Source organism: Echiichthys vipera, assembly GCF_963691815.1.
Source record: "Echiichthys vipera genome assembly, chromosome: 5".
Lineage (NCBI taxonomy): Eukaryota > Metazoa > Chordata > Actinopteri > Perciformes > Trachinidae > Echiichthys > Echiichthys vipera.
This window is the reverse complement of record NC_139830.1, coordinates 17,760,420-17,784,034: the sequence shown is the minus strand read 5'-3', so window position 1 is coordinate 17,784,034 and position 23,615 is coordinate 17,760,420. Positions and strand designations below refer to the sequence as shown.

Sequence of the window (23,615 nt, the reverse complement as noted above, 5' to 3'; positions counted from 1 at the left end):
GGTGCAAAGTAATACAAAGTGCTCGCCTGTAACACGGCAGTAAAAGTGCAGTCCCGCGGCCGTTTACGTTATCAAAATAACCAGCCATTCATTGATGTCAAGGGTACGTGCAGCAGCTCTATTTCCTTCTTTGACAGCCAGATCGATTGCCTTTAACTTAAAAGCAGCATCATATGCACTTCTCTGTTTGTTTTCCATGTTGAGGGTGTTTGCAAGAACACTTCCTTCGCGCAAACTGTCGCTGACGCTCTCCTACTCTTTGTTTTGCTCTCGTTACCTGGCGCCAGATGTCTGCCTCGGTCTCGCGCATCCTCGGTAGTGCGCGCCCCTGGTTACCGTAAGCCGTAGAAAAGCCGCACCGTTGTATACGCCGCAGGGACCAGAACGAGGGAAAAAAGTAGCTGCTTATAGTCCGGAAATTACGGTAATTTCTTCTATCATTTATTTATATGATTTCTAGAATTGGTTGACAATAGGTGTTTTTACACTGGAAAGACTAAGGGTGCACTCACACTAACCATTCGTGTTTTACAAAAGCCCACCTCTCCCAAACAGGCCGCGGCCAGCAAGATTGCACTCACACTGGTCAAAAGAACTAGACTTTATCCGTAAAGCGTGCTTGCTTGGGCATGGTACGGATGGACAGTGAGCCAACCCTAATTTGGTGCGCAAATTCAGACCGACCAAGGTATATTGCTGGCCTGATTTAGCATCCTAATGTGATGCTTCAGACCCTACACATATTGGCGGCTCGACTTCCAAGTAAGTAGAGTTGGTTCGGCTTCGCACAGACATGACTTGGGCAGAGTTGCGATGGGGTGAACTGTTGTGACCCACAGCCAGAGTTTTAAAAGCTAAAAAGTTTAAAAAGGAAACAGCTGATCACAGGAACGAGAGACAGCCAAATACCGACCGCTTTGCTGAGCAACTGGAAACCCTGTGAAATCCGTGAGATGCTGATCATCACGGCAGAGAAAGCCTTGAATTATCAGATGCAGAACTTTGTGCTTCACGTCACTTCATGTTTGCGCCTATCCCAGAAAGCCAACTTTTGGGAAAGGAGGAATATTACTCCTTGGTTTTAAATTGACAGGACGTCAAATTGCAGCCTATAATAATGTTAATTATTCTTTCTTAACATAATTTCTTTAGCAATACAGCCTCTTGGGTACCTTTGCAGAGTCATATTGGTGCGCTATCGACATCAACTGTTTACATATAAATGTCTGACTGCTCCACAAGTCTTAAGACATGTTAAAGAACAGAAAAAAGAAGTGGAATTTCATGGAATGTGAGATCAAAATGTGGGGTGTAGAGCTCTACCCCTCCTCCATCTGCTCAATCTCCTTTTACTCTGCATCCCCAGTATCAACTAGTCCTTTAATTAAAAAAGCATGTTAATAACTAGCTGTGGTGGTTTCAAGATGAGGCTCCACAACATTCATACCAGCGTCCAGGGTTTAATTGGAAGCTGACGCAGTTATTATATTTAGAAAATCAGTTGTAATTAAGTGCCACTCAATTAATCAGTATAAAAAGTATTTGTGAACACAGAACTGTGGAAATGCCTCTGCGGTCGCTGTGTGAGAGTGGAGTCTTTTAAATCCGTACAGCACAGTGTGTACGTTCCAGTGAACACTGTGTCCTTGGAGAAGTGTTATTGTGCAGAGCTGCTGTGGAGCAAGTGTGTGTGTAAACACTTCCTGAGGGAAGGGTAGGGGTAGAGTTTGGGAGGGTCTCATGCTTTCTACACAGTATTTTCACACATAGCTCATTAATTAAAGAAAGAGAAGGAGAGGTAAGCGACATGGTGGCTGAATAAAAAAAGAACATGTTCTATATAGGCTAATCTATCACTACTAAGTTGAAAAGCACAGAAAGCGGTGTAAGTAGGCTTAGATTAAACACGTCAGCGAAAATAAACTATGAGTATGTAAAAGTAGGAAATAGTAAAAAAAAGAGACAAAGAGAAAACTAGCGCCAGTGAATGCTTCGGGAGTCAAATGCTTGGTGTTAAACAGAAGATGTGAGCTTCAGGATCCCTGCAGGATCATTAGACACTGAGCTACAGCTGTTGCCTGCATTTCTGCTGGCTTTGTCTTGGTTTTATTGCACTCCCTCCAGTGCTGCTGGTACATGTACAGAGGGAGTGGCGATGAGGAGGTACGCAGAAAGGGGAGAGAGGGAGGGGAAACGACAGCTCGAAACAACATCTTTGAAAATCAGGTTACAGGAGACAAGACATTTAACTACCAAGATAAACCACTGATCACTGAACATATCACTGCCAACAGGTTTAGGAGTAGACTTCAAATCCTCACAGTCTTCATAAATCCAATTTGGCCTGACCATCCCTTCAATAAACAGAACCTGCTCTTCATGTTGCACTGAAGAGAGACAGCATAAAGGGAAGGGCAGCTGCTTTAAAAACACCTTGGATTGAGGAGAAAGAGACAAATGAGTGAAGGCAACGTGTGCATCTCTGCTCTGACTCAGTTAATCTGTTAAATGACACAAACGAGCAGCACGCCTCTTTTCCCCTTGTTATTGTTGTTGGCCACCGTCCACTGTGCGACAACACACACTTAATCACTTGCTGCTGCCATTGCTGAGCAAAATATATAAAAAAGCAGCATCAAGCTTGCTGACTCAGATCAACCAAGGTAAATTAAGTACTGTGGACTTAATTGGTTAAGAATGATGGCAATGAGCTTTTGACCAATGTCTTGTGGTGAAAAGCAAACATTTTGAACACTGGGATAAACTGTGGGCTGGCGTTAAGTGAGATAATCACCTAACTAACATGTCAAAATGATATTGTACTACAATTATTACCGGCCTCAACGGCAACCTTGTGAGTTTGTCTGTGTGTGTCGTCATGAAGTGGCCTACCCTCAGTGCTTGACACATGAAAGCCTGCATAGAGTTTGCCAAAAAAACAAAAAAACACTTTAAGGACTCCCAGACTACGACAAATAAGATTCTCTGGTCTGATGAGACCAAGAGGTTTCCGTCGGGCCCCTTGGCCATAAAGCCCCGATTGATGGATGTCTGCAGTTATGGTTGACTTTCTAGAACTTTCTGATATCTCCCCACTGCATCTCTGGAGCTCAGCCACGATGATCTTTAGATTCTTCTTTACCTATCTCACAAAGGCTCTTCTCCCCCGATTGCTCAGTGGGGCCGAAACTTCTTCCATTTAAGGATTATGGAGACCACTGTGCTCTTAGGAACCTTAAGTGCAGCAGAAATTATTTTGTAACCGTGGCCTGATCTGTGCCTTGCCACAATTCTGTCTCTGAACTCTTTGAGCAGTTCCTTCGACCTCATGATTCTCATTTCCTCTGACATGCACTGTGAGCTGTAAGGTCTTATATAGACAGGTGCCTTTCCTAATCAAGTCCAACAATTTAATCAAACACAGCTGGTGGGGGACTGAATACTTGTGATACTTGTGCCATGTGATATTTCAGTTTTTGTTCTTTAATAAATTTGCAAAAAAATCAACCATTCTGTGTTTTTCTGTCAAAATTGGGTGCTGTGTGAACATTAATGAGGAAAAAAAATCCACTTCAATTAGTTTAACAAATGGCTGCAAATTATAATACACAAAGAGTGAAACATTTAAGGGTATCTGAATCCTTATCGAGATATGAAATTACCTATATCAGATTAGATATATATATATATATATATATATATTCCCTTGCCCTAGTCTAGTGCTTTGTAAATATACCAAATGTAGAAACACTGATTTACCTTTCCTTAATTCTTCCATATATTGCATCTATTTCAACTCTAGCAAATTAAGGTGCTGTTGCATTTGTGCTTCAGGACACATCCATGGCATTGGATTAGTATCTTGGGGCGAGGAAAAAACTGCAGGCAACAAGGGACCTGCCATAAATTATAGATCAATTACTTAAGATGAAAAACCGGCAGAGCTGCAACAAGTAGAGGCACATGAGGAGAGAACTGTACTTAACAGTATGTCAAAGCTTTCTAAAAAAAAAAAAAAAAATCACTGTTGGGGATTAAATATGAGCTGATGTTCAGTCACCTGAAACCTGCTACTTCACTTCAGCAACTTAATTACACTGAAACTATAAAGCACAAGGTGAGGTCAAGGCTTCAGTGAAAAATTAACACAACATTTTACTTCAACAAAAGGCAGGCAGGTGTCAGAGCTGTAACTTCAAACAACATACCTAAAGTAAGGCTTAATCTCAGCCTGAAGACAATTGGAATACTGCAATATTCTCACATTTTGACTGTCATCAATTTCTGTGATTCTTTGTGTCCCATGAAAACAAATCTACATCACAAGTGTAAAACAAAGGAGAAGTAATCGTCTGTGAATTCATGTGCTAATAAAATGCTGCATAGCAAGCTTCTTGCCATGGAAGTATGACAATCAACCATAACTGATCACATTTTTCCATCCAACCATGATGAAATGCAGCAGCTAAAAATATAAGAATTCTCCTTCCCTTTGTAGATGCACACAATCATAACAGTGGTGCAGTCAAAGCCTCTGCCACCGCCCCCTAAAGGCTAGAACAGATTGACCCGCAGACTGCCCCCAGTGGAAGAGTGGGCTTTAGCACCTCAGTTTGTGCTAGTCTTACTGGGACAGATGAGTGAACTGGTGTATGAATGTTCCCTAAACTCTTACCATAAAAGGCTTTATATGACATAAGTTTATTTATATATCAAGCCCCCACAACAGCGACTTCCTGGTTGATCCAATACAGAAGTGCCAAAAACTGCAGTTCTCCGGAGTAGTCTAGGAGTAGTTTGCACAACAGAGCAATTTCTCATTGACCCCCATGTTAAACAGGATCACTTCGCGTCGAAGGCTTGTTGTCAGGATTAGCATGCTAACTCCGTCATCTCGACCTGGACTGCAGTCATTCATGTGGTGGTGTTACCATAAGTGACAAGACGGTTTGAAAGAAAGAATGCCTTTATTCGTCCCGCAAGGGGAAATTCAATTTTTCCACTCTGTCATTATATTACTCATGTTACACACACACACAGGCCCAAAATACACACACATGCACAAACAGGACCTATATACATACAATTTAATGGAGAGATGTCAGAGCGAGGGGGCTGCCAATGGATCAGTGCCCCGAGCAGTTGGGGGTTCGGTGCCTTGCTCAATAGCACCTAGGCAGTGCCCAGGAGATGAACTGGCAACCCTCCAGCCACCAGTCCACACTTCATTCATGGTGCACCCAGGGACTCAACGTATCTCCCTCCCCCCCAACGTCACATAAATGCCCTTTTTTGGTAAGAGGAAAGGAGTTGGAGTCAAAATCTGACTAGATGGCAACTCTCAGAGGCGAATATGATTGGATCAAGTTGAGAGAACGGACCTTGACGGAGAGGCTTCATCCATTTTTTATACAGTCTATGATATATATATATATATATATATAAATATATATATATATATATATATATATATATATTGACCTTTGACCTCCAAAATCTTATCAGTTTATGGACTTTTGTGCCACATTGGAGGACATTTCCTCCAAGGGGTTAAACATTTCAAAAAGAAACATGTAAGGACCCTAACTGTTTTCTTATGACGTTCTTTGCGCTTGAGGTTTAAAGGTAATTTTAAGGGCCTGTATAAACATGTGCTAAAAAGAGCTAGCAACTCACCTACCTAGAAGCTGCTTTGATATGAAGGCACTGAATAAATCTAGACAACCATCATCTTAGCACAAAATCATCCAATGTCAGCACTTGCACCCCATTTGTTCAACAAATGATCCTTTTCAGAGATGCCATTTACTGCACTCACGGATAAGTAATTATTGGGAATGCATTTGAGTCTGACCCAATTTCTTTACATGTCAGTCTGTTTATCCTCCTCAGCCTTGCCATCTTTGTGCATCCATCATTCACTCTTGTTCTTAGTTTAGCTGACAAGAAGCAAAGTGTAAGCACACAGTCAACAAGTGATGCGTTTTCTACCCTCACTCCAGCAACAGGGAGGAAACAAGCAAAGAAAAGTTTGCATGTGTGCAGAGGAAGAGGTGAAACTATTTGTGACGAAAGTCCGACAATCAACTAAAAAACTTGGCACAGGACTTGAATTTAATTGATTCCATTTACACTAGTCTGCACAGTCTGGTTTCACTAGTTAGGAGTGATATAGTACACTCTGTGTGTGCCGAGCTTTAGAAAAATGTTGGCAGTAACTGGGAATGTGGTGAAGACTACCAGCCTCAGTCAAGCTACTGCAGAAACACACCTGACCTGCTGTCTGCACACATCTGGAGCTTCAAGGACAGCAGGGGTCTCAGCACAGAATCATGTTAAGTTACATAACAACAAAAGGTAGTCAGCCTGTAGTGTGACCTAGTTTATTCTTGGACAAATTGTTACAATATGTAGCAGCTAAAACTACCCTACACCAGCTGATGTCCAATCTTAGCACATTGAGAGGAGGGAATTCTTAAACGATCGAAAGTGTGAGGTGAATTGATCATTTTGACAACATTTATCAAGCTAAAATGTCTGTAATGAAAAGGTTATGACAGAGAAACCATTAACCACCAAGTTACATGCTTCAAGAGGAAATTATTCCCAGCCAGCAAAAAAAGTGCTTCTATACAAGATTGGACGCAGACCACTCAGCAACACATGGAGGCCAGGTGTCCAATAATCCACTGAGTTTCAGCTGAAGGCCAACATACTCAGCATCGGATGGGATTTGTTATCCTGTTGACTTAAACCATTCTAGTCTGCGGGTGGGTTGCACTGTTAGGCGGTTTGGTATTGTACCACTTGTATATTGTTGCTGTCAGATGAAAATCTTGTATATTTAACATTTCCAATTATGCTTATTCACTAGTTTGACACCCATTATTAGCTCAATTAAACTTCTAGAGTGTGACCATTTCATTAAAAAAATCAAACCATTTAGTCATTCAACTAAGTGCTTTCATATCATATCATATATTCATATATATATATATATATATATATATATATATATATATATATATATATATATATATATATATATATATATATATATATATATATATATATATATATATATATATATATATATTCATATATATATATATATATATATATATTCATATATATATATATATATATTCATATATATATATATATATATATATTCATATATATATATATATATATATATGAATGCATGATATGAATAAACTTAGTTGAATGACTAAAGGGTTTGAAGGGTATATATATATATATATATATATATAATACATCTTCTCTCTGTTTTGGCCTTCTTTTGGTGCATTTTGAATGTGTGAAGACACAGTCTGGGCTTTAAGACTGGAAGGGGAAAATACAATTATGACAACAACAGTCCTGCTTACTATCCCACCTTTAATGAAGGTTACATAGTACAGTTTTTTGAATAAACTGTCATTTTGGAGGACGTAGTTTGTGGTGCTGTGATGTGTATTGAATCACACCAAGAGGTTTTACTGTTATTGAGCCTATCCTAATTGATAAATAGGATGGACAAAAGAGTAGTAACACTTGTCTGTATAACGTAATACAATTCAAAAGCAACATTTATTGCAGTTAGACTGTATTTAAATAAACTCCTTACAGGTATTCACAGAGAGAAGAAGGCAGAAAAGAGGTTTAGTTGTTTTCCTGTTGTTAATGCGGCTCTGTGTGGCTGGACAACTACTTAGAACACATCTAAATAACATTAGACTTAGACGTAGTCTACAGTGAAAACATGAAAATCACCCAAATTTTAAGGTGACTGGGTTTTCACAAGACAACAATGTATGAAATAACATGCCCAGCCTATGGGCAAATATCCAGAGATAGATGTGAGTATGTTGTGGGTGGAACACCAAAGTGCTGCCAGCTCCTACTTAACATGGACGTGCCAGTGTTCAAAATAGACCCCCTCTCCCAGCCTCCAGTCCCGTTCCCTGCCATTTCACACTGCTGTGCGGTGGATGGTGACAGCAGCGTCATTCACACATGACAGTTGGCTGCCTGGCTGGTCAGAGGTGGGGCAGAAAGGCAGGGATTGTGCCACTGCTGCAGCTAGCCAGCATCAGTTTAGATGACAAGATGGCACCAGTGTGTAAACACACAGAGAGAAAAGTTCAAAGTTTAGAAGAGAGCAACCTTTTGCTTAAAACTTGAGCTTAAAAACTGCCACTTAAACCCATTAACTTAACCTAAATAACACTGTATCAGCACAGGTCTGCACGAGGGCAGTGGGTCACAAGAAATCAAAGTAAATGTGACTTCACATTCTAGTTATTAGACCTATCAGCTGCTATTGGCTAATCACAGACATGCAGACACAACAACTAAAGCTAGACAGTAAATAGTATCCCAACAGGTCTATGATGACTTCATGCCTTTAGTGATGGAAGACTAACTGTGCAACAACAGCAGCCTCTCTTTGTATGATGTCTATGATGATGATTAAAAAGAAATCTGCAAGACCAGTTGGAGAGTGACATGAGCAAACAGCAGTTGTATGCTCTATTCTTAAATGAGGGGGCATTTTGTGCAATGTGTAGGTCATATTTGTCACTTCCAGCCTCCCATGGAGTGAGAAGAATGAGAAATCACTCGATGCCCGCCACAAGATGATAAATTCCACTGAGACTGAAATGTTCTATGTCTATTCTACCTAGAGATGCACAATCCAGTTCTTTCCGATCCAATCCTCTACTCGATACCGATCCCATCCTACTGTTGAATGAATGAACCGTATACCCTGCCATGTGAGTGAAGGCTTCAGGCTTGACGTAAACATTTAGCCTTGTTAAAAAAGGGTAACAAATGGACACAGAAATAAATGTACTTAATATTATTTGAATTTAAGTGACTAGATCGCTGTAACTATATTGCTGTGTATGATATTAATAAAAAAGAAATGACTGGATCAGAATGCTGGATCGGCCTAATTCAGCCAATTAGTCAACATGGGAGCCGATATCCGATCTGGGTATCGGATCAGTGCATTTCTAATTCTACCATTTATTTATTGTATTCTTTTCTTTCTTTGTTCCGTTTTTTCTTAATAGCTAGAGTCGTTTTTTTGTATTGTCTGTCTAGTTTATTTCATTGAATTTTGCATTTGTTAATGGTGAAGAATGGGGGTAGGACTGGACAAACCTAGGCTTCTTCCTTTCCCTTTTTGAATGAGTCAAATGTATATTATACTGATATAGGCTTATATTTTTTTTTCTCCATTGGTTTTTTATTCATTTTTAATTGTTCAAAATAAAGATATCATTCATTCATTCATTTATTTTCTATCAGCTGTAGCTCTGATCATGGTTTAGGGCTTCACATTTCTTTCTCAAAGATAAACAAAGCCGCACGTGTAGCATTGACGGCCAGAGATGCATAATAGATGATGTACAAACAAGAACTGTTCCACAGAGCCCATATTATCAGCAAGTATTATCATCGTATCACAGGCATCATTGTGTATTGTTGGTTAGGAAAAATATCCCAACACAGAAAAACTATTTAGAAACAGCAGTGTCATCATTATATGGTTTATCAAGCAGACACTAATATTGTAATAATCTAATACTGAGTAGCTGTTTGGCAGCTGAACTGAGTCAGTCTGCTGACAGGTAGGGATGTACAGTACCCTCAAGTTTACTGTGTTTAAATACCAAGTTGGGATCAAGTATTTGTAGTGTTATAAATTATACAACTGCACTAATTGGTCTGCAATTAAATGTTCCTACAACGGTTTCATTCATTTCGAAAAACTAAGCCAAAGTCATTCAGCTCTAAAGAGATAAAGAATATTCATAGGAATAACATGCAGAATAATTCTTTACTTTCATTACAAACTTTTTGCCTTGTTAATGTCTCGTTTTCTTTTTTCCGTGCGATATTTTGAACTTGAATCTTTTCATGTTTTTATGGAAAATGAGGTGTTTATAACACTTATACGACAGCTGGTGTTATCAGCTGACATTTGAAGATGTTAATTCAGCTAATTTAACACACACAGGATGAGAAGGTGCTTCAGATAATATAGAAAACTCACAACGTTTATGAGGCCTTTCTTTCCATTGGCCTTGGCCCACAAAAAGTTCCAGTACTGGTCTGCCTCTGAACTAACTTCAAAGCTTTTGTCCATTCTGTACACTGAAAGCTTTGATTACCAGTATGTTACTTGGTTCACAGCCACAACGCATAACATTTCATGGGTCACAGAGCCTCTAATAACCCGGTGCCAAATGGGCCTTGGCTCTGATGACATGAGATGGAGCTTACTCATATGCCAAAGAGGCAGGTCACTTATAAGATAAACAGTCGTTAATGTGAACAAATTGTCTGCACTGCAAGTAGCAGGCTGTAACTTATTTGTACAAAGCTGTATTACAAATTATAGTTCTCTATTATGTTATATCATTTTCTATGGTTGCATCATGACTCAACAATAATCTCTCTGCATCTAAGAGTGTTTGCAGTGACCTATAACAACAAAGTAATGAAACCCACTACAGTTACTGAACTGTGGAAGAGACTGCAAGAAGAATGGATCAAGATCAAACCTGAGCAGTGTGAGAAACTAGTGATGTCCTGTGGGCGCAGATGTGCTGAAGTCATTCAAAGCTGTGGCCTCTACACTTCCTATTCTTTTTTAATCCTATAGCCCGATGAAAAATCGTTTAGATCTTCTCTTCTGACACAATGGTTACTGTTCTCTAAATTCGCTCACTGTTTTTTATCCCAAAATATAGGTTTTTGTTGAAGTGCCTTGCTAGGAGAGCAGAGGTATAGCCACAGAATAAGTATTTCAGAATATATCAAGTATTGATAATATGTTCTCTAATTTTGATCTCCAGTGTAAGCCTCAGCTGCACCTAGACTGAATCGGCCTGCCAGGGAGAAGGAGAAACGGAGGAAGAGAAGTGAAGGGAGAAGGGGAAGCAACGCAGTATGTTGGGAAGTTCAGGAATCTCAGGATATGATGCAGTATTTGCCCAGGCCTGGAGGGGAAAGAACAGGCCTCCCTCAAGTCTCGACAAGGAGAGGGGAAAGAAAAAAGCTTTAGGAAAGCTATTTTCTAACTCAGAACAAAAATGACTGACATATTTTACCACAAAATTAAACTATTGAGTGCAATACCACATAGGTAGTTCCCAGAAGCACCACTGGTCTTTTAAGTATGTATTCCAGCCTCACACATTTCATTCTTAGCTGATGCCACAAAACTGGACATCAATTCTGGAAAAAGGTGAGTGCCATGAAGACGCTGAAATATCACACATCTGGCTACTACTGTCACGCCACTTCTGTTAACTCCTGAACATCGGGTGTTTTTTTTTGAACGGCAGCTTTCTAATCCTGTTCACAGGCTCATTCGTGACAGTTATTAAACCAGATATACTGTATGTTGCTTTGCAAACATTCAATACCCATCTAACAAATTCTTCTGTCTTCTCTCAGAGAACTAACTCATACTGTGCATGGATGAAGCTCCAGGCTCTGTGAGAGGAGGCTCACTTCACGATTATGTTTCTGACAGATGACATAAGACAGGGAACCAGAGAACCTGACACCAGATCCGCAGATAAAGGGTCTGGATGGATCATGGAGCTATTGTGGCACAAAGTATGAAGAGCCTTAGAGTGGAGGTTCAGATACATTTAATTTCCTGGACTTTGACACAAACACACACACACACGCACACACACGCACGCACACACACGCACGCACACGCACAAACACACGCACACGCACACACACGATGGGAGAAGCAGAACAAAGGGAAAGATTTCCAGGTGAAAGGAAAGGTTCACAGAGTTCACCAGCGACTAGGGCTGGACCCTAATCTTTGAATATTCGTTTGTTGGATAGGTATTGGGTTTTTTAATTTTTGGATTGGGATATTTGTTTTTTATTTTCAAACTGTAGTAAAATAGAATCCTTAAAAAATAATACCTTCAATTAAACTGAGTTTCCTGATGCAAATGCAATTTCCCAGCTTGGGATCAGTAAAGTATTTCTATTCTATTCTATAATGCCTACCCCCTACCCTGACAACAAATATCTGAATATTTGCTGTTGATTAGTGCTGAAGCTCAAAAAAGTATATTCAGCACACCCCTAGCTTTGACCAACTGGTAGACTAATCTAGTACTCAGTAGTAGAAGCATTTCTAAATGTAACAATTACATGACATATAACATAGGCTTTGTTAGTTGCAGAAAGCAAGCAACGATGTTATAAAACTATCTTAAGTGGGTGAGAACATGTTTTCCCGACTTGTTAACATTTAACTTGTATATGCTGTAAGATATTAAATGACACAGTAGCACATTCAAACTGCAATTATCAAAAATGATCTTAATAAAAAGCTGATACATCTAAATAAACAGGAAGCAGATTGAGTCCACAAAACAGATCACTAAGGATGTTTAGCTTTTTCCCCAATATGTTGATCAGTAGAAGAACCCCAGTAATGCAGGTCTCTGCCTTGTTTTCATGCTGGGCTGTTGTTAGTCTGAATGCCCTGGAGAAGGGGGTCCTGATGGATCCGATGTACTCCCTGATGATTACTTTAAATTGACACAGACAGTACTGGATGCTAGGAGTAGTTCATATTTACCATGTCAATCGAAGAAATATGCTGATTTTAAAGCAATTTTCTATATCGACTTTTGTAGCTTTGCTTTTTCTTCCAGCTTGTTACCATTTGCGCTGGCTCTCAAACAGGAACATAACATCCCTTAATTCCACCTAGAAAGCTGGCTCAGTTCTTTTTCAAAAACAGGAACGTGCTGTCAATAATTGAACACAACCAATGACATATTTGAATTGGTGAAAATCCAATGGTCTGGAAGCAATCTAACACAATTCACTGAACACAATGAGAAGGAAGATGGTAGGCATGTATGAAATGTTTCAACACCTACAGATGATCCACAAAATCACTTAAATCTGACATCAAAACAACCATAAATGGACTGAAATCAGCAATTTTTTGGGGATTCAAATGGTTGTATTTGTCTGATCCATTGGACTTAAAATAGTTCTAATTAATGTCCCATGCTCTTATATATTTGCCTACATTAACAACAGAACGCTGTATCATGTGATGAACTTCCCCACCATATCAAGGGCACAATCAGTTGGACCTTTGGAACTTAAATAAACTACATGATAAATAATGTGAGCCACAGATCATTACAGTCATCTAGATACCTGACTGTTCACAGCGCCAAGTGTTTCATAAGGTCCCAGAAATCCTGGCTAACTAGTCTGGACTTTGCTCCTGTGGAGTTTGGCTGAAGATATTTCATGTCCATTTAACCATCAGACTGGCTGCCGGGCATGTGCACTGTAAACTGATACAGAAACATTTGGAAAAGCAACAGCTTTATGATACAAACAGCAACAAACATGTTATTTGTTTGAGTGTGTAGAATATAAATTACAATAACATGCCGGTAAATGTGTGAGGATAAATAGGGGAAATCATAATCGTCTTTCTGAGTGGCTGTCTTAAGAATCGCAGGGGTGTAAATAAAACCATTTATATTCAGCTGAACATGAGGCATGCATCTTAACCTTGGGGCTATTTGGCTTCTTTCTACTTCTCCTCGCCCATATTCTGGACATCTCACATCACTGACCCTTCCTTTGGCCTGGCCTACATTTTTGGTTTTATCCACTAAGAAAAAGAACTACAGGGCTCTTATTGTCTTACCCTGTAAAACTACACGTCACAACGACACTCTCAGGCCAACAGTGTATAGCCCAAATTAAAACAAATTTAGCACCCTCTCAGACTGCTCAATCAAGTCAACTGTGTAACTATGTTGCTTGCCGACACAGATCTGTAAGCACACAACAGTTGTCACACTATGACTGCAGGTCTGTTTATTAAATGATGCCCATTGTTCACATTGGATGAAGGAGCGTGTGCGTCATGGTCAGATCATGTGATTGCTCCAAAAAAACAAAAACAAAGTCAAATTAAATCATGAAACTTCTGTATACTGATTCTGCAGAAGAAGAACTAGAAAAGCAAAATCATAGACAAAAATAAAATAAACAAATAAGTCCCTTAATTGAAATATTATTAGACTTGAATCAGGACTGGGGCCAAAAATAAATGTATAAAAAAAACTGTAATTTGGGAGATTTCTAAAAATGTTTTTACTTTGATAACTGGTACACAGCAAGTCGACCAATAAATGAATAAATATTCACATTTATTGGTATATGTCTGTATATTATTTCCCTACTTATCTGAATCCTGTTCCTATTTTCTTTGTGCTGCTGTCGTGCTCAAGTCACCTCCTAGGGGTCAAAATGTTCAACATTATATATATATATGGCATTTACTGTAAAGTATAGGCATATAATCTCATGGATGTTAGTGGAAAAAGAAGACAAAGTAACTTCTCATTTTGTTACCTATTTTTAAAAGATTGGTTCAGATCAACACAGTGAAGGTCATGCCATATCCTGCATGAGCTTCCTTTTGCCATGTTTTCACTGAACAAACAGGAACCTACAGTGGTAAAACGACACACCTCAAGGAGCGGTGGGATGCAGTCTCAATACTGCATACAGTACAGGCCTGGGCCTACATTTAGATATGTGAATGCTCTCTCGCTGCTGGGGAAAAAAGCCAGACTAAGCTATTATGTTATTTATTTGACTATTTAAAGTAAGAAACGTACTTGTGTTTGAAAAAAGGGTGGGGGTACAGGTGCCGCCTGAGGACACTGTAGGGATCGTGCAAGAGATGACGGGCTCACACAAAAGAACATTCCACAAGAAACGGCACACTGACACACCTCTCATGCATCAATGTCAACTTATATCCACCAATCGTGTTTATACCAACCAGACATAGAATATGGGCCATGAAAGGGCACATTTTAAACCCAATGTGAATAGAGTGAACCGCTTTTTTGATATGGAGCTGAATCGACATGTTCACACAGGCACAACAGACGAATAGAATTAGAAAATCATTCACACATACGGGCAGGCAGCAACAAACACAAAGTATTACCATGTCTCCAGGGGTCCTTGGGCTCAACTGCTCCAGAGATAATATCCTCATCTGAGGGGAACGTCACCCTTTTGCCACTTGGTTTGTGTTTATCGTCCCCCTCTTCCACCAAAGGGTAGAGTCCAGCCGGGTCTGTGGCAGAAGCTTCTGTGCTGCTTGTCTGACTTGCATCTGACGGGCTCTCTGCCATGCTACCAGTTGGGACATCCTGAGAAGTGAACTCTGAGTCTAAAGTATTGTCTGAGAATGATCTGGCATCTGTCGATTCAGCCTCCAACACCCCACTCTCATCGAGGCTCAGATCCACACCTATGTCCATGTCCCCACCGTCATCCCCTTCTTCCGCAACCAACGTTGCAGCACCAGCGTCCTTCTCTTCCTTCATTTTCTCCACCGCAATATCGTCCTTGTGCTGCTCATCATTAGAAAAGATCAAGTCATTGGGATTCACAACTGCAGGGCTATCTTGAGCACTGCTTTTTCTATTTCCATTGACTTCATCAATTTCCAGTGTGTCTTGTGCCTGGTGGTTGTCCTCCTCAGCTGCCTGAAGGTTGTCAGTGAGCTGAGGCATCAGGTATGTTTCAGCAGCCTCTGTGGGAACAATGTTTTGTTTTTCTGTGTTACTGTCCGTCATCAGTTCAGAGATCCGGGGGGTGAGCCCTTCTGTGTTGTTGGTAGTGTTGTGATCATCATCCAGATTGCTTTTCGTCTTGACATTGCACAAATCTAGACACTGCTCTTCGATATTCATGTTTTCATTGCCAGTGAAACTCAGTGTTTTAACTGTGCCAGACAGCCTAGATATTGGGTTAAACAGTAACTAGGAACCAACTTACATGGATAAGACTGTCTCTGGCCTTTTGTCTCGCAAAAATACACGTAAATGTGCACCTACCCTGGTCCTTAATCGAGCAAATTGTATTCAAGTGCTAAGTGAAAAGTATACCTATATATTTTAACTAGCTTGTACTTGGGTTGATTTAAGTTATAGTTTTCAAAAAAAACAACAATTCACAGGTGACTTTGGTGCAGCCTTTAAAAAGAGCTAATTAAAGTGCAGTGTCACACAAATATTAGTATTAGAAATATGTGATATCTATGTGAAATAGATGCTGTTTCCGTAATTATAATGCCAAAACCAGGCAACTTTGCTAAACTATCCCCCGGGTAACAGGTAACCGTGTCCAACTGCGCCAACGTCAGCGCATTGCCAGCAGTATTTAAGAGGACCAGGACAGTCAAATGAAATGAACAAGTCACTCAGGGTGCCTCCATTACGTTAGCAGAGCGAGCTTACTGCCCGACACCAAACCGATTCATTTGCATGAATTTCAGCTAATGTTAGCTGGCTTGCTAAAGTTGTTGCCCAACAATGACGTCCAGGCCCGGGCACGGTCGCACGCCAGCTTCTTTACGTGAGCCTGTCGTCTGTTTCTCCTCGACAAAGTCCATTCTTCAGTGTCAAGAACAATATTTTCCGGCTGTAGCTCCTCTCGTCTCACCGTCTGTCGTGCTACTCGGCTCGCATCACAACCCTCGACCAGCGGCAGCCAGAAGAAAAAAAACAGGCGTCACACTCGGAGCAATGAGCATGTTCCGTTGGATAACATTAGAGCCGGATAAGCTACACCTGCCCGTACTAAAGGTGTGGATTATTACGAGATTATAATAGAGATTCGTAGGTGCCCCTCTGTCCGGGAGAAGTCAGTTGAACCTGTTTTTGTCTGTCGATACCTTCGCTAGCTTGTTGAAGTCCAACAACTGTTTGTTGTTCACATGTCTTACGTCAGCACGTCGTTGTCCACAGGGGCGCGTTCAACAGCCGTGGTGTTACAGACTGTTGCAAAACAGTATTTGTAGGGTCTTCAACACGGGGTTCTTTCAGTTACTACATGGGGTACGCCAAATTTTTGATAATCTTTCCAACGTTTTTTTTCTTCCATAATATGTATGAAAATATACATTTACATGAACGCAACGTATTATTAGCTAAAATTAATTTGTGAAAAAATAAATACTTTTACACAAACTTGATGACAGGCTTACTCTCTTATAAGGTAGCCACTAAGATAGAAGCGCACAGATACAATTGAGCTGAAGGATTCATCATAACGTATGTTTAACATAAACCTGTGATGTATAAATATATTAATATGTGCATAATGATCATTGTAATATCTTCCTATAGTATGTACCATGATGAAGCTGTGCGTGTAGGCTTCAGGCCACCTTAGCTGTCAGGCCTAATTTAATATGCAACTCAATTTAATACAATATTTGTCAAGTGCGGCCCCTGCTTTGTCTCCCTTTCAGCTAAGGGGTCCTTGACCTAACACGTTGAGGACCCCCTGGTTTAGAGCCATATTAAGGGTACAGCAATGTAGAAAATGTCAATGACTGTGTTGATTTTATTGTAATTCCTCCACTCCAAAAATGTAATTGATTTAATTATAGTATTGGTCTAATTCCACATAAACAAGACACAAAACGTGTTTAACTCTTTCCCCAAATTTCAAGTATTTATTTTCTATTTTAGTTATCTAATTACAAGGAATTCATGAAAGCAGTTACCAGTGAAAAGTTGAGATGTCAGATTGTGACGCATGCTTTAAGTAAATCTAAGTGTGGTTTGAACCCTAAACCTTTTAGTTGGCAGGTAGCTGTTGTAAATTTCGAGATAATCTGTGCACTACTGGACACATACAGGCCAATTCGACTTAGTGTTTAAACTGTATGATTCTCAGGTTAAAGTTTGCTTATAGAAGAGTGAGTGCAAAATGAGCTTGAACTACAGTATGTACAAGGGTCGCACGCGTTGGCATGCCTACAATGTGATTTGACATCAGAACTTATTTGAACTGAAATATTCACTGAATTTAGCATTTTTAGCACAAGAAATGTCAGGGGATAGCTTAAATATGATAGGAATTATATGCATTTTTATGAACAACTTTCATTTTGAAAGTTTGAATAAAAAAGGTTTTATTCAAAATACTGTAACTGAGCCGATTGCTTCCACATGCTAAAGAAATCCAACTTTTAACGGCCACATGCATGAGCAGCTGTACAGAAACAAAACATGTGATTACAATGTAGCCCTTGAAGTCCCGTGATATATTTTATCATGTGCACTAGAAAAAAATATAAAAATAGGGCTCTAGATAACCGACTTATTTCTCAGCCAAGGACCCCATTACTCCAATCTTTAAATAGCAAATATTTGCTGCTATATCAACGCTGTGAATTTTGAGTAGGCCTTCTGTAAGACTATCACAAGTCAAACATAGGCAACCCTTTTAGTTTAGAGATAGGAAGTGACCAACTGCACTGCCAGGACAGCTTTATGCTGACCTTTGTTACCAATTTCCAGACTGAATATTGCATTCAGCAATTATTAAGCATGCCCGCTTTTGCTGCATTCTTAAAGGCCCAGAAATGGTGGCCTAATAGGGGTTTCCCAGCAGTTCCCACCACTTTTTATAAACAGCAGGTGAATGACAAAGTAAACAGCATCAAAGTCAAATTATAAACAGTTGTTTCACCAGCATGTGGGTATGTGGACATCTACATGTTGAGATGAACCTGCACACAGGAGCAAAGCCAGTGTGTATATAAAGAAACTGAGCAGCGATAGTTATCACTTCAGATTCCTCAAAAAAAAAATAAAAAAAATATGACATTTACTTTGCTACAGGAAGTAGGAAATGAAGCACATTTCCTTAGCATCCAAGACATTTGCCCAGATCTCTCCAGTTGCCATCAAGGAGTCTGAAGTAGAGCATTTTCCCCAGAGGAAGACTACTGCTTCCATTTCCTTGCTCAAGTGTGAAGTAACAAGACGCATTTATTTTTAAAAATCACTTTAATATAAAATTTGCAAAAAAACAATTAAAACTCTTGAGACTCGACATCTTTGGCTGAACTGTCATCCCTGGGCACCTTGGTTTTCTTGGGGAGAAGGCTTGCCTGGATGTTTGGGATGACGCCACCTTCTGAGATCGTGACCCCTGCCAGCAGTCTGTTGAGCTCTTCATCATTTTTCACCGCCAACAAGATGTGGCGAGGGGCGATGCGGTGCTTCTTGTTGTCACGACAGGCATTACCCGCCAGCTCCAGGATTTCAGCACAGAGATACTCCAGGGCGGCTGCGAAGTACACAGCAGCGCCGTTGCCAACTCGCTCTGCATAGTTGCCCCTCTTCAGTAACCTGTGGATTCGGCCCACGGGGAAAGTGACTCCTGCTTTGGCAGACCGGGACATCTTAGAGTTTGGTTTGGGTACAGCTTTCTTTCCACGGCCAGACATCTTTACTCTGAGTTGAGACATGCAAATGAATTCAAATCAATGTAATATAGCTTAACTTCAAACCAGAGAGAGCAAGTCATTAAACCGCCTTCACATCTACTCACCAGTACTGTGCACTTCTTTCAAGTTGAGACAGCAGCTACACATTGAGACAGAACACTGCTTTTTATATGAGTCGGGCAGTGATTGGCTGATTGCTGACATCTGGCTGCATGGAGTTACTTTGATCATCTACAATTGACAGCTGTTCTCTCACATACGTTGCACTGAGTGACAATGCAAGTGGAGACTTTTGTTTCTTGATGCAAAGGGGTAGACTGTGCTTTTCTGCACAGGTAAACGCTTTAATGTGGAGAGGGACAATACCAAACTATATCACAATCATGCCAAGAAGTAGCCTACTAATTGTAGTGATTTTAAGATTTTTACACCAGGAGTGGCAGTGGGATTACCTGTATGTGCTGATAACATAAGTGTGAAATGAAAAAGAAATGTTTTTAAAAAAAAACGAAAGTAGAGAGGGATGTTTCGGTGGCAGTGAAGGGTATTTAGACAGAGCAACCTCCTAGCAATCACAGATCAGAGCTCCAAAATTGAAAGTGACAGAATTGATTGAACGCTGATAAGATTTGTGTCACATAGAAAATAAAGATTTTTAGTCTAAATTAACACTACCAGAGCAAAGAGGGGGGTGTACTGTAATATAGTATTTACAGTGATCTGCATTGTAACAATGTGAGCAAGATGTGTAATAGGAAGTAGTGGTACGTGAGTGAGGAAATGTCGAGGCCCTTGTACTTGAATATTTCCATGTTATGCTATACTTTATACCAATAACAAAATATAATGCCCTGCGATAGACTGTCGTCCTGTCCAGGGTGTACCCCGCCTCACGCCCGATGTCAGCTGGGATTGGCTCCAGCGGCCCCCGCGACCCCGACCCCGGGATAAGCGGTTGAAGATGAATGAATGAATGAATACTACAGGGGTGTTCTCCTGCATATTGAGCATTTTTCCTTTTGATATTAATATTTTTCTTCTTGTACTTAAAGTGTGAAGAATAGAAAACTGTTGAACTGACAGCAGTTTCATTGTTTCCTTAGTGTGCTGAAGTGAGCACAACAATTAAAATCTGAAAAAGTAACTATATTAGTAAAACAACAATATATAGTCTTAGTTGCTTATTTTCTGGTGCAAAGGGTGAGATTAATGATCAAATTGAAGTAGCCTACAGTGTGTACATTTCCCTACCTCTGTAGACAATTGGTTACTCTTGCACATACTGTCCCTGATAAACAAAAATATTTGTTTAACAGTTCTTATACCCTTTTCAGAAACAAATGCATCTGACCACGCTGCTCATAAAACATGTATTTTTATAAAATTGTTGCATGTCATCTTTTCCAGACCATTTTAATGAGTTTCATGATGTGCTGAAAACCCTAAACAGTAGATGGCAGCACAGACCTTAGATTTAATATGCAGTGTGTTGCAGTTTGTCTTTGTAGTTTTTTACTCAAATGACCTATTCTTCATGGAGGAGCATTTGTGAAATGACACTTAGTGGTGTCATGATCCTTCACTTTATGATGGTACTTGACTGTGCCTTTCTTCCTGAGTGCCTGATGTGCTTACTAACTAACTGCTTGGGGGTGACGGGGAAGACGACGACGACGATGACTCATATCTTACCACTGTGTACAACTCAGTTGCATCACTCTCAGAGACGGACAGAAACAAACAGGGATTTATTCATGTTTAAAGGTCTCAAAGGCAACTCAGGACCAGTAACCCAAAAGTGTTCTCATACCAGTATTTTGCGGGGTGATTGTGGGGGGAAACACCGTTTAAACGAAGCATCAAAATTAATTTTTGACCTTATTAGTAGTTTGACAAAACAATCATGTTTTTCAACCATCTAACATGGTACTTTAGCTCAGTGAGCTCAGTGGCTACTTTCTTCCACATAACGCATATTACCTATTTCAGCAACTATGTAGACTCGCTTTTCAATCGATCCGTGACATCTATCTCCATCTGTTGATGACTGAATGGACAGAGTAAAACATTAGAGTAAAACATATTTCTTAATCGAGAACATACTCAGATTGTTGTACGAGTGTGATAATTCATATAAATCTTGATTGATTTAGGAAACACTGTCAACCATCTGAAATGTTTCAGTATGGGTTTCTGAAGGCCCCTAAAGCAGTTTGAGTCTGCACCGAACAAGGATTTAAATGTCCAGCGGCTCACATGAACTGAGCAGAATGGACAAAGAAGACCTCCCCTTACTGAGCTTAAAGTAAATACTTTAACATTACACTGGAACAACATGTTCTTTTCTTTTTGCTTTAATGCAATGACTGGTGGCTGTGTCAATATCATTGTCATTGTCAGTGTCCTCATTGCCAAATTTGAAGGCGACCAGCTTCGTCCTTTGCAACCCGTGTACCTACAGTGAGAGATGGAGCAGAGACACAGAGAAAGACATTTTGACTGTTCGGATTCACTTTAAAATGTGGCAATAAGCCAATCGCAGAGCAGCAGGAAGACAAATTAAGAGAGGACCTTCCCAGCAGGTTGTCCTTGGACAGATTGGATGCGATTCTGTTCAACCTCTCAACATCCTCATGACACGAGGAGGACAGGACAGGGACTCACAAGCTGTCGCAAAGAAGGTCCCGGTGCATTTCTCTGCAGCCAGACTTCCAAGTATGTAAAGTGTAAAGCCAGTGCACACATTGAGCTAGTTCCTAAGACAATTCCTCTGCACTCAATGGGGACTAGATCAGTGTATAAGCTCTAGTTTTTCATCATGTGAGTTGTCATCATTGAAACAAGCCATTTGTTTCTTGTGCGGTTCTCATGAGAGTCTTTGTCTGGATAAAGGCTGAAGGCCCTGTATTTATTAGCAACAGTAGCTACTAACACTGAAGTCTGCAGTCTGTTGCCGAGTGAAGAGAGGAGATGAAAGGGAGCGCGGAGGAAGCTACGAAATGATCCAAACATCAGAGATTGAAGTCAAAACCAGACACCAAAGCCTCTGACACGATTTCTTTTATGTCTGCTATACCACTATCATTTAAATACGATGGTTTATCTCTCCCTTCTATTCATTTTTTCATTAAATTGACCGCTGAATTCACAGGTAGGTCTTCTTCTCTGTCTTTACACAGGTACTGTAAACAGTGAAGGCAGCCTCACACTCTCTTTGGCTGACACACGTAGGCCTCTTTCACTTTTCCCTGAGCAGCAATAAATCTGTAAATGTGGCTTTTAGGAGGATTGTGCTGTTACTTTGTCTTTGAAGACTATTTTTTCCCCCTTTTCCCCTCAGCTTTATGGAGATGTCAGCAGTAGACTACAGGAGATTGTGCCTGATCTTTGGGAAGCAATTGATCCTCTACACAAAACAAACTCAAGGGTCATTGACTTCTTGCGTACGTGCAGACTCACTTGTACAATTATAGACGTGCTTTCACATGAATTACATGACAATATTTGGAGAGGGCAATAACCTCAGTGAAAATAACCGAATCTCTTAGAAATAAGTTATTGCAACTGTTCACCTCTTTCAATGGATAATAGCCTATTCATGATCAACCACTTTCCCCTCATTCATGAATTCCCATATGACAGTCACATTAGCCTTGTAATTTGCCTTGACAGCAGAAACAAGGTGTTAAATACGGCCCCTCTTGTAATTTGAAGTCAATAAAGAGAGAATTAATGTGAGGTGTTCACAGTAATTGGAGAGTGAGTCATTCTTTGAGTGCATCTACTATAATCATGAAACCTTATGGACACCCACAGCGCAGCCGGGTGTCCCGAGGTCCCAGGATTCTTAGGTGCTTAAAGTCTGTCGCCTCCTGAAAAAAAAAATGCCTTCGAGGCTGTGATTGTTTTTCCATGACTTCTCCTGCAACAGCCTGGGCTCAGTCCTGTTACATAAAGGAGGAACTACTTTGAGAGACTAATGCCTCAATGTTATTTCTTGTGAAATCTTACACACTCTGTGTTTATAGCCATGTTTGATGTCTAAATTTTCATTCATGTGAACATGAATATTATATTAATATTATTCTCTCTGAAGTTTATTTTAAAGCTGCGCAAAAGATGTTTAGTTCAAAACATTCAAAAACATTATGTAGAATGTGAAGTTTAACAAATTGACAAGACGTCTATGCATTGTGCTGCAGAGATATCTACTGAAATGAGCATCCTGACCAGCTAGACCGGGCCC

The 23,615-nt window shown here is 40.1% G+C and overlaps 2 protein-coding genes across 2 annotated transcripts in view; both read right to left on the bottom strand.

Moving 5' to 3' along the window:
• ppp1r37 (protein phosphatase 1, regulatory subunit 37) overlaps positions 1 to 16,811 on the bottom strand; it is a 42,792-nt gene extending 25,981 nt beyond the window's left edge. The window contains exon 1 of the mRNA XM_083913692.1: positions 15,062 to 16,811. Within this exon, the coding sequence (XP_083769818.1) occupies positions 15,062 to 15,815 (754 nt within the window). The 5' untranslated portion in view covers positions 15,816 to 16,811. The remainder of the gene's footprint in view (positions 1 to 15,061) is intronic.
• A 2,141-nt stretch (positions 16,812 to 18,952) lies between these two features.
• On the bottom strand, positions 18,953 to 19,369 carry LOC310946825 (histone H2A-like; the record flags this gene model as incomplete). The annotated part of the gene is made up of 1 exon (XM_083913383.1): positions 18,953 to 19,369. One exon carries the CDS (start codon positions 19,367 to 19,369, stop codon positions 18,953 to 18,955), a length of 417 nt encoding a protein of 138 aa, XP_083769509.1.
• Between the last annotated feature and the right edge of the window lie 4,246 nt (positions 19,370 to 23,615).